The sequence below is a fragment of the Chinchilla lanigera genome, unplaced genomic scaffold (assembly GCF_000276665.1).
Source record: "Chinchilla lanigera isolate Chin_1 unplaced genomic scaffold, ChiLan1.0 scaffold00018, whole genome shotgun sequence".
NCBI lineage: Eukaryota > Metazoa > Chordata > Mammalia > Rodentia > Chinchillidae > Chinchilla > Chinchilla lanigera.
Genome location: NW_004955419.1, coordinates 21,601,869 through 21,617,062, shown reverse-complemented (window position 1 = coordinate 21,617,062; position 15,194 = coordinate 21,601,869). Strand labels below are relative to the sequence as shown.

General features: G+C 42.4%; 1 protein-coding gene across 2 annotated transcripts in view; it reads right to left on the bottom strand.

Moving 5' to 3' along the window:
• Abca1 (ATP-binding cassette, sub-family A (ABC1), member 1) overlaps positions 1–15,194 on the bottom strand; it is a 127,764-nt gene that overhangs the window by 64,564 nt on the left and 48,006 nt on the right. For both annotated transcript variants that reach the window (XM_005382783.2, XM_005382782.2), the window contains exons 6-7: positions 8,414–8,535; positions 6,303–6,476 (exon numbers count right to left, since the gene is read on the bottom strand). In XM_005382783.2, the coding sequence (XP_005382840.1) occupies positions 6,303–6,476; positions 8,414–8,535 (296 nt within the window). The remainder of the gene's footprint in view (positions 1–6,302; positions 6,477–8,413; positions 8,536–15,194) is intronic.

Below are 15,194 nucleotides of genomic sequence, written 5' to 3'. Positions count from 1 at the left end.
AACTTCTACTATTATTTTTCCTAACCAAAAATGTTATTTTGGCTATGAAGTCATATACATCCTCATGGTACCCAAGAGGCAAGTGATTTTTTTATATGAAGTGAAGAAATGGGAGATGGAAAATAAAACTTCATGTGTTGTTCAGTATATCTACATCACAACTAAATATCACATTATCAACAGAACTTGCCAAATCATAATCCCAAAGTGCTCCTTCAATAATTTACAGCTTAGAACGTCTACTACAATTTTTCCTAACCAAAAGTGTTATTTTGGCTATGAAGTCATATACATCCTCATGGTACACAAGAGGCAAGTGATTTTTTTATATGAAGGGAAGAAATGAGAGATGGAAAATAAAACTTCGTGTGTTGTTCAGTATATCTAGATCACAACTAAATATCACATTATCAAAGAAAGAATATACAAATGCTATTTGTATTACTCAAAATCTCACATCTAACATCTGCAAAATGTGCTAGTCATAACAAAGCAACATTTCTTAAAATCATGACAGTGCCCCAATTTCCTGGATCTAATAGATGACTTCATTATATTATTTCTATCCTCACTAGCTTAATAGTTAAGTAAAGACTAAAAACCCTAAAAGGCAACAATCTAGAAAAGTTAATTTGGCTTTGATTTTTTGAGCTGATCTTTTATTTGATCTCAGTGTCTAGCACTGTTCCTAGCATGTCACTACTACACACCCAGTAAATGTTTGCAGAAGAAGAGCTAAAAAGAAAAGAGAAGCAGCACATTAGTAGGCGCAGAGATGGAATCCCCTTAACATGTGAGCCAAGTTAAACCTCTCCTCCTTTAAATTGTGAGTGTCGGGTATTATGTCCAGCAAGGGGTAGGCTGATTGATACAATCCCCAAGTAGAGAGTAGTTGTTTTTCTGACCCTCTGAGACCCTGTAAGGCCCTGCCAGGGCCTGCACAAACATCTACCAGAGCATCTTGTTTCTATATGGCATCTGCTCCTATTCCAGTCTGTCCCATTCAGTTCCCACCAGAACAGAAATTCAGAGAGAGCAGTACCTTCTATATCACCGCTTTCCTGGTTGTGCACAGCAGTAACTAGGGCTCAAAAAAGGTTGGTCAAATTAATGAATTTGTTCATAGAATATCACTTCGTAAAATGAGGGCTGGAAAAGAATTACTCCTAATGCATTAGAAGTCACAGCCCAATAGAACTAGAGGACAAAATATCCATGAAATTAAAAATGCAATTGAAAACTATTTCAATTTGTAAGGAGGTGTAAGTGGTTGAATAGTGTTTCCAACACAATAGCCAATTTTGTTTTCCTCCAGCAGATGCATTTATAAATTTATTATTGAAATATTCCAAACTTCCTTTCAATACTTTCATAAAGTGGATACAAATCTCTACTCATTTTGCCCATGTGCAGAAAACCCAATTTAGGGGCCAGGTTAATACATTCTAGTTCAAAGTGAAGAGCAACAAGCCACACGCCGGGTGCAGAGGCCATCACTACCCAGAAGCAGTACCTACCTGTTTCCAAAGATTTACATGACAATGAATACTTCCTTTGAGGAACAGTTTAATTTTTTGAATTAAAGTAGAAAATTACAAAAGTCATGAATGGGGAAGTTACTAATCCTTTAAAAACAGTTTAATAATATTTCCTTCTAAATTTGATGTACTGTATGCATTAAAAACATCATTTTTGTGCTATTTATAAACTTGGATAAATACATGTATTAGCATAAGTTAGAATCTTAGAAATGGCATTTATCTTAGAAATGGCAACACTTTTAAGCAAAAAGAGTATAATTAAAGCAGAAATGTCTGTGGTGATGGAATTGAGTAGTCATACTAGCACAATGCTAAATTCACAAACGTATCCCTCAGTTCTGTGCTCCCCTTTTCTTATAGGAATTAGGTAAACATAGAGGTTGAAGAGGAGATCTGCACAGCATGATACTGCACTGAATATCAAAAGCTGAGGATGTAGAATGCTTAAGGGGAGAAAGCTTATTTGGTAAACAGGTGGCAGTAAAATCAAATAAAGCCAAACAAAACAGATAGTTCTGACAAATGTCTAAATTTCAGGCAAGAGGAGAGGAGCAATAAGTGTTCTCCTCTGCAGAAACCAACACAGATGCTTCAAGGACAAGCTGAAGTGCGTAGCCCTGAAAGGCTAGGAGGCAGCAAATAACACCAAGCCTCATTTGTATTCCAAATCCCAGTCTAAGAATCAAGAGGGAGTTCACCAAAGACCCTTCACCAAAGACCCTTCACCAAAGACAATGGTGACTTTGTTCACCTCTCACCCACCTGGGCAATCAGTCTATACACAGCCCAGCCAGAAGATCACGGCCTTCGAGGGAACTCAGGGCACATTCCACGCTGGTAGGAATGTGTTACATACATCAGAAGACATTCAAAGAAACTCTGTTCCCTAGAGCAGAACAAGATGATCTAACCACACAGTTGTGTGTGTGGCACCCAAGGCATTATGAAGAGGGAGAGAAAGCTGTACACCTGTCCTTATAACCTCAGAGATCAAACACCATTTTCACATCATTGAGACAACGATGAGTCGGGAAGTCCGAACCTACTTAACTCCAATCTCACATTCTCCCCAGTGACTCTCACAGTGTCCTGTGTTGGCAAGAACTGCTCTCGAGGAGCAGCTGGGAAATCATCAATGAAACCCAGATGAGAGGACAGCACTACCTCCCCAAGCCTCAGAACCTATGGAGAATTTCTCAAATGGCCAGGCTCAGCCTTAAAGCTGGTTTGGAGTGCCCACTGGAACGGCAGCTCCACACATGTGCATCTCATGCACATTGTCCATGGTTGAAACATTAGTGCCTACAACAGTGCCTGGTACAAAGCAGACATGCAGTAAAGATTCACTGATTTAGTTGGATCAGTTGTCATGCCTTGTTCAGAAATGCTGTCCTTCTCACCTCTCTTTGTACATTAAAAACGCTAACAGGTAAAGTTTATTTTGCACCAGAGTCAGTCATAGGATATGGGCAAGAAAAGGCAGAGAGCTGGAAAGAGATCAATAAAAGCCTAGGGTACTGAGGGGTCACCACAAAGTCATAAAGAAATCCACCCTCCAATCAAAAAACATTTATGGTGGGTGAACAGCTCCCCAACAATGTTGACACTCTGGTTTCTGAAAGCTATAATTTATATTACATTTATATTACATTACATGGCAAAATGGACTTTGTAAATATAATTAATGTTATGGACCTTAAAATAAGGAGACCATTCTGGATTATCTGGATGCATAGTCTCATTATATGAGCCCTTAACAGCACACAACTCTCTCTTTCTGAAGGCAGAGAAATGTGGCAGAGGAAGAGAAAGACTTACACTATAATGTCATATGCTGAACAGGGAACACATAGGAGAGATAAGGGGAAACACTGGTACCTCTAAGAGCAGAGACCTCCTCCCCCTTCACAGCTGACAGCAAGGAGACAGATTTCATACTATAACTGCAAGAAACGAAATTTGGCTGATACTTTAATTTTGAAAGTGATTCACTTTCAGGACTTCCAAAAGGAACACAACTGAGGTATGGTGCCACACACCTGTAATTCCAGCACTCCGGAAGCCTGAGGCAAGAGGATCATGAGTTTGAGCCCTAGCCTATGCAACTCAGTAACTTAGTGAGACCCTGTCTCAAAATGAAAAACAAAACAGGTGGGGAATGTATCTCAGTGCAAAGTCCCTGGTTCAATTCCCAGTACTACCACAAAAAGAAAGAAAAGGAAAAAGAAAGTAAAAGGAAAGAAAGGAAAAGGAAAAGAAAAATGAACACCTTAATTTCAGCCTTGTAAAACTCTTACAAACTTGCAAGGTTTTCCTCAAGTTATCCAAACACTATTATTCAGGTGTTGTCCAGAGACTGGAGGATCACAAGAGAAAGGCTCAGAATGTCCTTGGCTGAAAAACGGGGAAAACACACACACACACACACACACACACACACACACACTCATACAAATGATACGATGAGGAAAACTGTTTCAAAGTATGTCCTTCCTCGGGTACTGAAACTCATATCGACAAAACAGTTTTCCCTCAAGATATTGAGCTTGGCATCTGGCTGCTGCTTCCGTTGCAATTCTGGGCACAAGTAACTGCCCGTGTGCAATGATCTCACATGTCATATCCACCTAACATCGCAAATGTTAAAATTTCAACCAAGTGGCAGGAGAAAAAGCCTTCTCACTGTGAATCAAATACCAGTCCCAGCACTCCAATTAAGGCTGTGCTTAATTCAATAAATAACATTCCAACATGGTGGAAGAACAATAAATAACATTCCAACATTCCAACCGGTGCTGTCCTCCAAAATCACCTTTACCCAGAACATCCTGACCACTCACTATCACCTAATTTGAAAGCCCCATTTTCTGACTTTACAGAAAGACATTTCTCAGCAACAGCAGAGGGGCAGAAGCACAATGCAGATGCCTCATACACCCAAGAGATGTACAGGAAGCACCTGGAGCCACCATATTCAACACCTGCCAGTGAACCAACCGATCCACAAGGTACAACTAGGACACAAATGGGATGTAGCGGCTGACAGGTCCAAAGGTGCATTCCCAAGTACTCTGCCACATCACTAATCTCCCAAATGGAGAGAAAGTTTTCAGGTTGACATCTGAGCAGTTGTCAGGTAATGGGGGCTGTAATCACATTCTACTTTGCATGTAGTTCAGACATTCTGTGAGTTGAGAGAATTTTACAGGGTTGTGTACACAACAGGTGTTCAATGAGAAAACAGAAGTGAAACAGATTGAATGGGTACTAGAATAAACAACTGTGTCCTCTAAAAACACTCATCTTTCCAAAATTTGGACAGTAAATACATATTTCTGTCTTGTAATGAAGTAAAACAACCCAAAACATCCCAAGAAAATGGTTTTATACCACAACCTTTTGTACCATTTGTAATAACCTTGACCCTCTATGTCTCACATTGCAAAATCCCCACAAAAACGTGCCCAAAGGGAGCCAATGCTGGTACAAGTGCACTTACCTATTATGGGATAGTAAACATCCCCATAAACACCTTACTTCAAATTATAATATAGAAATATTAACCAACAGAATCACAGATCACAGAACAAAACACTCAGTAGTATTAAAAAAAAAAAAAAAAACAACAGAAATAGAATGCACTACTTCACAATTAAACAAAAGCAGGCCTTCAGAACTGGTCCCCATGACTGACTTGGGTGCCCACCACCGAGGTATCCAGAAGCTTGGTTTTACTCCCTTGTCTCAGGCAGCAGCTGCAGCATCAGAGTCAGCAGCATAAAAGCACTTCTTGGGTCAGACCAAAGTTACAACCTAAGATGTGTTCCTAAAGTCACATTCTAAGGTACGATCTAGGCAAAGGTCCAGAAACTGAACATTCTTAGGACCCCTGGGAGGATCTGATTCTCTATAAAGAAATCATGCTGCACAAAGCCCAAGGGTATTACAATTATGTTTTACTATAATGAGGATCATCTCTTTTCAGGCACAGTCTTCCTCCAGGGCTCTTTCCCTGGTTTTAAGAGAACCTACTGACACATCAGAGCCCTTCTGCTAAGCAGGAAACCAGAACAGGAGCTGTTAAATGATTCAGTTGAACGGGCTTTCACCAGAGCTCTCAGAAAACCTACAGACATGTTTATTATGGAATTACTCTATGCAATTCTCTGATGAACAACATGCTCACCTGCCCTATTTGGTTAAGAAAGAATGTGCATTCTCCTGAAGCACTTCTATAAATGATGGGTTCCTAGGCTACTAACACTTTTCCAGCATTCCTTTTCTTTGAATACAGCTTTGTCACTGATGAAGCTATTGTGTATGGTACTATCCCATTCCAGGGTTTTCCTCTCCTGTTAATTCACGATGTCTCCTTCTAACATGAATTAAACATGATTTAATAGCCATTTTCTCATCAACAGTTCTGAAACTTTTTTTTAATCTAGGAAACTCTTCCAATGAACTCTTACTCAGAATTATAATAAAACATGAAAAAGCAGGCAGGCCTTCTCCAATGAAAATGAGCACAAGGGACCTTGGGCTTGGATTCAGCCACACCCAGCACATTCTTCCTCTATTCAATCCTTGGGAGATCTCCCAGAAGTTTGAAAAAATACTTAAAATACCACTGAGTTAAATTGTATCACAAACTCCCTGGCAGCTCAGTGTTTCTACAAAAACAAAGTTATGCTGTCCAAGGAAAAATGTCACATTCTAAAAACACCAGTGCTTGAGGTTTCTCCCCAGAGCAAGTGTACTCACCACGATGGGTTTCAGGACGTCTATGTTGGAACGAAGCATCCACTCCGCCGCATCCAGTTTCTCCCTTGCTAGACCACAAAGCTCAGAAATTTCAGGGTCACCAAGTTTAATCACATCTAATTTTGATCCATTGCACGTACTGGCCAAATGTAATTGATAACCTTGCAAAAATACCTGGAAGCATTTCATGCAAAGACAGAAAAAGCAAAAGAGGATTACAATGATGGGAAGCTAGGTCCCTGAAGACCTTGGGGAACCTCACTCACATCGAGATAGTTTCGAAGATCTTAAAAAGGACACTACTGTAATAGTTCAGTGCATTGGGTCTCTTTATTGAACTTCAGGATGAACCAAGCAGGATCTGACAGTACACTTGAAACCTGCCTGATGTTTTGTACTCGTATCTCCCACATCTTGCAAAGGGAAATCCTGAGTCCAATTCTTTCCCCTATACTAGAACACATGATTCAGTGAAAAGGAATTCAGAGTCTAAATTTACAGAACCATTTCTAATAAAGGAAAAACATCTTCATTACTGGGGAGATTATATCTTAAATTATGACTGAACTAAATTATAGACAAAGCATATTATTTAAATCCAGTTATAGTTATTTCATCAATACATAGAACCATATTCAAATAATGTCAGAATTTGGAATTTTCCATTTTACTTATCCTAGAATACAGTGCTGGAAAGTCAGGCCTTTGGCCTTCTGTGCACTATAGCAAACCCACTAGGAAGCCCCTCCTTGGTCATATCTGGTTTATCTAATTTGCCTTTCTGGGCCTAAATAAACTGTGCTTCCTCATATATTATCCTTACTGTCCACTAGATAACAGCCTTTATAAGAAGAGGGGTCTTTGTTTATTGTGCTCACTTTGCAGCCACAGTGCTGAAAAAATACAAGCTATGTATCTTTGTTGAATGAATGGTGCGGACTCTTTACTATACCACCATTAACTCTTCTGTTAGTTTAAATTAGTGTAGCCTGTCCTGGTTGGAGAAGAATCTAATGTGGGTTATGGACAAAAGGCCTCTCAAACCCACATAGCTTCTGAAACACCGCAGAGCATTTGGCCTGCAGTGGTTCCCATTACATTTACACTACTCCCCCTCAAATGCACTTCAGTTTTGTTCCTTTAACTTGTCCTTGCTGTCAGACCATCAGCTTAGTGAGCGTGTCCAAGATCACTGACAACACAGAAACTCTAATTACCATACAAGGATTACTTCCATCCTTAGGATGCCCCTTATTTCAAGTTGATGGGATATGACAGGTATCAAATTGGCAGGGGGCAATGGAAATTGTGCTAAACGCAACTATTTTCAAAGCCTGCTGCCTCTGGCCCACCTCCCAACCACACAATTGGTAAACACGAGGCATATTTTCCTACTTTCACAACAGTAGGCAGTGCGCACATTTTTCTAATTTTAAAAATTCCTGATCATGTGAAGCAAAGAACTTATTTTCAAGCACAAACGTTTCCATAACTTCTGCTTATTATCAAGACAAGCTAACATACAGACACGAGACAGACTCAGAAAGCAGTTCCCCTTTATGCCAGAGAATCAGCTCAGGAAGCATCTTTGAGAAACTGATAACCATGCAATCTGCAAGAAGGTATATGAGGAAGTTCTCTAAGAATCTTACATTAAAATTGAATATAAATACCAATAATACTTCCAGACTTTTAAAATGTTTTATTAAAAGAAGTATTCAGTTTTGTTTTTTTTAATCTCCTGTCTACGATTATACAGACACATAGTGGTAATCCTCAACTTTTGATTCTTTTCCTAGAACCATGAAGAAATTTTTAAGTTTAATTCACCTAAATCTCAAATGTAACCACATTAGGAGGAAGTTATCACAAATGCCACCCGACAGCCAGGAAATAAGTTTTGTTTCTATCAGCTGGCCTTTGATGCCAGGTTGCACATTCAGCTCTATGCAAGGTTTACTGAGCCAGGCAGTAAAATTAAGTGATGCTGAATTCAAGAGAACTACTTCCTTTACCATATTACCAGTATAGGGGTTTATTCATTTCTCAGGGACTCAAACAATGTACTTGCCATGGGCCCCCACTAAGGAAGGTTAACAGTGGTAGCTTACCTTGCGGAGACGGACGTCAGCCCTTAGTATGTTGTCCACAGTAGGTCTTGAGAGAGACAGATTGTGATACAGGAATCCAGAGAAGGTTTCATTGTCCACCAGGAAATCCTGAAGCTTCAATTCTACCAAAAAAATGGTATTTTGTTTTCACTGAATAAGTGATCCCCCCACCAAAAAAAAAAAAAAAAAAAAAAAAACAGCACTGTAAGGCAGATGGAGAAAAATATCATAATACTGATTGCCTTGTTTTAAACCCATGGATGACCACAAGCTTCTGGCTTAAGCACGCAGAGAAATGAGTCAGGGGAGCTGTGAGTTATCAGGAGAGACATTAAAAAATTGCTTTCTGATACATACTATGTTGATCCACACTCAGCACGTGCTCCTAAACTCAAACAGTGGAACAATGCTGTTACACACAGCTTTTCCTTGCTTTCTAAACAAAGAGCCAAGTCTTTTAAATGGCCTCGTCCATCCCACCTGAGATTTGCAACACTGACTCCACTGCTCCTGTCTCCCCAGTGCCATCTCACACAATGAAAATCACCATTAAAAGGCTTATTCCCATAGGCTACAAGGGCTGGGCTCCTGCAAGAGCAAGCAACAGTTCTCCAGTTTTAACAAGCATCAGAATGACCTGCTGGACTTGTTAAAACAGACTGCCAGACCCCAGCCCCAGAGTTTCAGATTTCATGGGCCTAGGAGGAGGCTGAAGAATCTGCATTTCTAACAAAAGCACAGATGATGCTGATACTGCCGGCCTGGGGACTGCACTTTGAGAACCACTAGTACAGAGCAGTGTGCATATCAAAGTGCTTCCACAGACACAGACACATTTGATTTTGAAACAAAACATGGGTATGGAGCTTTAAGGCCTATGTCTGCCACACCTTAGGAAAATACATAAGCATGTATTTAAAAATCTACCCTACTCAATGATTTGATTGCTAAAGGGCTTCACACAGATTGCAATTGAACAATAAGTCCTTCCAGCACATTCAGAAGAGGTTTCAATCTAGTGGTGTAAAACAGATAAAAATCACTGGTTAGTCTCTAGAGTTGGGGGCTGTGTCTGGTGGTATCCTATGGGTATTTCACACCGTCTTCCTGGACCTCAATTTCTTCATCTGCAAAATAAGAGGTTTCTGAGGAGGTACTTGAGAAAGACATTCCGACGCTGATCTGATAGCCTTTTTTTGTCTTATTTCATTTCATTGCCCACCTCTTCCCCTTCCACAGCATCTTCCTATTAACCTAAATTCTTCCTTTTGTACATTAAGATAAAAACATCTTAGCAAACCTACACGGCCTGCCAGACAGTCATTTGCAGAATTATGACCTATACACACAGGCACTAAATGACCTCAAAGGGGCAAACTTTACACACCCAAATCATTTACCTGAAGAAAAATGCTGTAGAGCTTTAATCTGAAAATGGAGCTACCATGTGAGCTGTAATGAGGCCAGGACTTAATCATGGGAGCTAAAAGTGCCATGTGTAGAGATAAAGTAACAAGTGGACCGGTTCTCATGATCCACATATGTTGTACTTCAAGGGAAGTTCAGTAATATTGTAGAGAGTTCTATAAAGAATACACAAACACAATTCACAGCTCTAGAGAAATGATTCTCCTATGCACTGACGTGGCTAACACCTAGGGCTTCCTCATGCTACCCAGCAGCTGTTTCCTAGGCCTGCTAGTGTACCTCCTCGGAATCAGTGCTCCTGCGAACTGCCACCTTCTTGGTGCTCCCCATCACAGGTGACACTATCCTGTCACCATCGGGCTCCTTTCTGTGGTTGCCAAGGCTCAGCGCACCTAAGACTCACTTAGGGAGCATATGTTAGAATGCAGTTTCTTGGCCCTAATCCATGAAGATTCGAAATAGTGGTTCTAGAGTCAGTGGCCACAAGTCTACGCTTTAATAAGGAACATATATGTCTTTAATGCTCGGGATCTGGAAACCCTATTTTAAGAAACAATTTACTTATACGTTACAATTTACAATTTACTTCCACTAGACTGTGCTTATAAGGACACACAATCTGTGCTTTACCTTAGTGTCTCCAATACCCAAGTCAGGGCCGAGGCACAGAACTACTGCTCAGTGAATGACTGAGCAGCTGAGTAATAACGCTAATAGACTGGAGTCGGGCTGAGCAGATTCCAGCAGTATCTGAGAAGATTCCAGAAGTATCTAGCCTGTGGGTCCAGGAACAGCACAGGGATGTCAGGGCCATCCCCAAGCTATGCTTGAGAAGTAAACAGGACCCCTAGGCACTAGAACTGTCTTCCCAGGGGCAGAAAGCAATATCCAGAGCATCCTATTTCCTCTACGGTAGGGAGAAAAGTGAGGAAGCAGGCAGCTTCATTTGAGGCCTAATGTGAAAAGATAGATGTTGACTATTATGTAGCAATAGTAAAAGTACCACAATACAACGGGAGTCAGAAAACTCGGTTCTGTGTCCATGTATTTGCTACATCATTTCACCTAGCTGGTGTTTGCAGTGCCTTACCTGTAACATGAGGGGCCAAAAAAGACCTCAAAAACCTTCACAGAGCAGAATAAACACATAAGCTAACCCTTATCGACCACCTGGGCCACAAATTCCTCCTAGGCAGAGAGAGCAGTACAAAGCATGATGCTGAGGGAGTTCCAAAACAGCCCCCTCGCTCCCACGCAGGGCAATGAAAGTGTGGGAGGCTGACCCAGGCTGAACTTTCAAAAGACCCAGGTCACCCAGCAACACTCTTGAGACCAGCAAATGTGCTCAGCATGTTTATAAGAAGATTCAGCTATTTCAACAGACTCTAAAGATGAAAACAGCTGGATGTGATCAAATTCCAACTGCCTATCCCCTGCATGAGACACCAGAACCAAGAGACTGATGAAAGAGTCAACAACCCTTGGCAGTGCACGTGCATGGGGCAGTGTGACGGCTGGGTGGGGAAGCAGTAGAGAGGGCCAGCGATCCCTGACTACAAAGAACTTGCAGTGTGGCCACATGGATATTCGCACATGTCAGCTCAGGCCCTCACATCCACCAACAGCTGCGGCTCATGGATACAGGAAGGCAAACTGGTTCTGAGGCGGGTTCACAACCTTGGCTGCCTGGGAGACTTGCCTGGAAATTTACAAAAATCCCAAAGCCCAAACCATCCCCTGGAACAGCCAATCAGAACTGCTAGGGAGAAGAGTCAGACTTCAGAACTAAAGAGCAAAAAGCCGAAAAATCTTTCCAGGTGACACTAGCCAAGTTTGAAAAGCAATGATATAGAGAAATGATCAAGGTTCAGGACCATATAAAGCTAAATTTGATGCTACACTGTGCTGTGAATTACCTATACGACCGTGTACCTCACTGAGGGAAGATAAAATTTTACCTATGAATGAATGTGACGGTACTCAATTTTCAAGGATGTGAGGTCTAGGGCGATTCATATGGAAAGCATGAATAGTGGGCAACATTGGAAAATCATTCAGACTTTCCAGTGTACAACAATGCCATGTACAGAAAAGATGAAGACGCAGTTCCTGCCTTCCAGGAATTTTCTGGGCTGATAAAGAAGATAAAGAGATACACTGATTAAAGAAAGCAGCATTGTCGGAAGGCTTTGTCCAAGACCAGGCTTCTCTGCAGGTGCTTCATGGGAAGAAGTCTGGCTGGACTTCTGGAAAAATTCAAAGAACCAAAAACCGCTAGAAGCTGTGCCTGGTGAGGACAGGGTAAGACCTCCCTTGATGACAATAACCAGGACATACATCCTGCACTCACAGCGTCACGCACCTAGTAGGTTCACAAAAAATCACTGTGAATGAAGAATAAAAATTGAACAAGCAGATACAGAGAGAATAGACTCCTCAAAATCTAAGACTTGGGGAGCAGGAAGATAGAAGGAAAAGCAGGGGTGTGCTATGAAGACGCAGTAGGTGACTTTGTACAGGCTGGCCTCTGACTTTTCCACCATGCTGCTAACAAGAAAACAGTGAAGTGACGAATACTGAGAAAACCAGGTGTCAAAAACAGCCCTCATCCTTCTCATCCCTTCTTCATGACTGGATGTGTGAGTTATCTCCTCCAGGAAGCTTGCCCTGGCCTCCCACCTTCACAGGGGATTGGGTGGCCCTTTTCTATGGCTCAACAAGATCCTACATTTCCCTTGAGTGTGACACAGATGAAGCTGCAGCTGTCTCAGTATACATCTTTCTCCAGCACAGAAATGTGTGGAGAGCCCCAATTTGTAATTCCAAAGTCAGCAGTGCCCGGTGCAGAGGAGCACTCAACAAATGCTGGATATAAGAATGAGTGACTGAATGAATGAATACAGAGGCATGAATAAATTAATAAACTGATGTGACCTGGGAAACTGCCATTTATAGAGAGGTAAATTCACCTTGCCGTGGTTAAGGAACAGAGAGATCAGAACATGAATGTGAAATAAAGCGGGTCAAGATGACACTAAGTTTCTCTGAATCCACTCACTCACGTAGGTCCAGGTCAAAAGGGAAATCAGGTGAGCGGCAGCAGGGAGTACAGCAGGACACAGAACAGAGGGAGGCTGAGACAATTAAATGATAAAATGGAGATGACAACAGCATCTACCTCACTGAGCTGACATGAGAAAGATGTACTTTTAGGCCCAAGACAATCTCTGGCATTGAGTAAGACTCTCCATAATGAATGGCTAATACCATCATCATTTTCAAGAATGACTGCTCTCATTAGCTTTGCTGCTAATTTAACCATACAGCATATGCAGAACAGAGAAGTGACTTCGCCAGGCATGTTGAGACACTGAATTCAAGATCTATTATGTGTGTATGTGTGTGCATATGTATTTGCCTGACTGATTTCCTAAGCTGGATGTGATTAGCAAATTCTTACTGCTTGTGTACAAGGTGAAAGATCAAAGCGAGCTCCTCTGCCTATTCAGAACTGTATAAAAAAATAAGTCTTTTCCAGAGAATCAACAGGAATGATCACAGCTACTGTACAACATAAGGCTGGATTCAGAGAGATGGAAGATGGTCTGTCAGAAAGACCACCCATTCTAGGAAAGACAGGAAACACTTAGCAGAAAGGACAGTCAGTCATTTCACCTTGGCCAAATGAGGTGATGGGGACCTGGATTTTATCTTTTAAATGCATGGATGGGGAAGAGGATTTCTGACATAATCTTGCCCAGTAGCATTGAGAGGTGCACAGGGTCAGACAATATCAGCACTGGTTATAGCATCAGAAGGGTTGAATTCAGATGCCTCTCTGACACTTCCGAACTGTGTAACCATGAACTGCACTTGTCACCTTTTCTTAGTTTCTCTGGGCCTTGGTTTTCTTAGGTATAAAATGGGGCAATAACATTCACAGGCTGTGATGAAAATCAAAGACCAGGATGTGAAAGTATCAGCTGCGAAGCTATCTGCTTCAAGTATTTACATAGGAAACCAGGAAGATGACTGCTACCTCAGGCCCCAGGCATCAGTGACCTGAGTTACCACTAAATTAAATATGACGCCGGCTGCGCACAGCAAAGCTGAAAGTCACCACCCAGCAAAAAGCCAGAAGAGCTTTCCTACTACAGTCTCTTTAAAATGGGCCGAAGTCTGTGACCTGCTGAGCTTGGCCTCCTTGAAAACAGTGTCCTGCTGAGTTCTCAGGTGCTTTGCTGTGAGTATAGTGAGGCGAAGTAAAGGAGAAAGGGAAGACAGAAACAAAAGGAGCCCGGGCTCTAAAAAGAACAAAACAAGTAAAATGTGCATGTGTGGACGAAGGCAGAGGAAGGGAGAATACTCAATTTCTTCCACCCATCGAGGCCAGGCCTCTCGGACCAGCTACAAAAACTCTCACAGTCAGGCAGAGGGGTGTGGTGAGGCGCGGCCCTGTCCCTGCGGAGGCTTTCATGGTCACTTAGTGTTCCCTTCCTTCTCTCTCTCCAGCCAGCCTGCAAGAGCACAGGCTGCTGTCCCGGCTTGGGAGCAAAGGACAGGACTAGGCAGAGGGAGAAGCAAAGACAGTCGGGGAGAAAATGAGGAGGAGGGACGGGGGAAGAGGAGGATGGAGGGAGAGGAGGAGGGAGGGGTAAGGGAAGGGCAGGGGAGGAGGAGGAGGGAGGGCAGCAGCTGGAAGGCAAAGGGAAGCCCTGGCGTGAGCTGGCTGGGGTTACTCTCGGTCAGTGCCCTCCAGGCTCAGGTTTCAAGATCTCTGCAGTCTTGTGCTCAACATGAAAAGAAACCACAGCCATCAGCAGGTTGAGAGGTGGGTGGAGGAGACAAATTTGAAAAGGAGAAGTAGAGAAAGAGGCCCCTTTAACATCCTAGGCCTAGACACTCTTCTTACAAGGACCCGGACCAGAATGGCAGCATGGGGGCGGGGGAGGGGAATAAGGGTCTCCCAGCCCTGATCCTGTCAAAGGGGCAATGGCCCAGTGTCAGGGTGGAAGGTCAAGGCAGAGAAATCCTAACTCTCGGCTTTACTCAGCCTAAGCTTGCCCCGCCTTGTAAACAAGACCTTGACACATTGCTGTTATAAAGGAGTTTAAAACATAGACACTTTGTTGTTGCGGTCTTGGTTTGTTTTCCTAATGCTGGGCCTCTACACTCTTCAAGGGACCAGATGGATGGGTGCTCTCTGAGAGGAACTTGGTGTTCCGTGCTGGGGGAAAGGGGGAAAAGGGGCAAGGCAGCGTGACTGGCTGTTCCCTGGGGTTCCCTTAGGCCAGGTAAGAGCAGCAGTAGTGCAGGGTGCATATGGCCTTGGGATCTCCCTGCTGGTCATCCA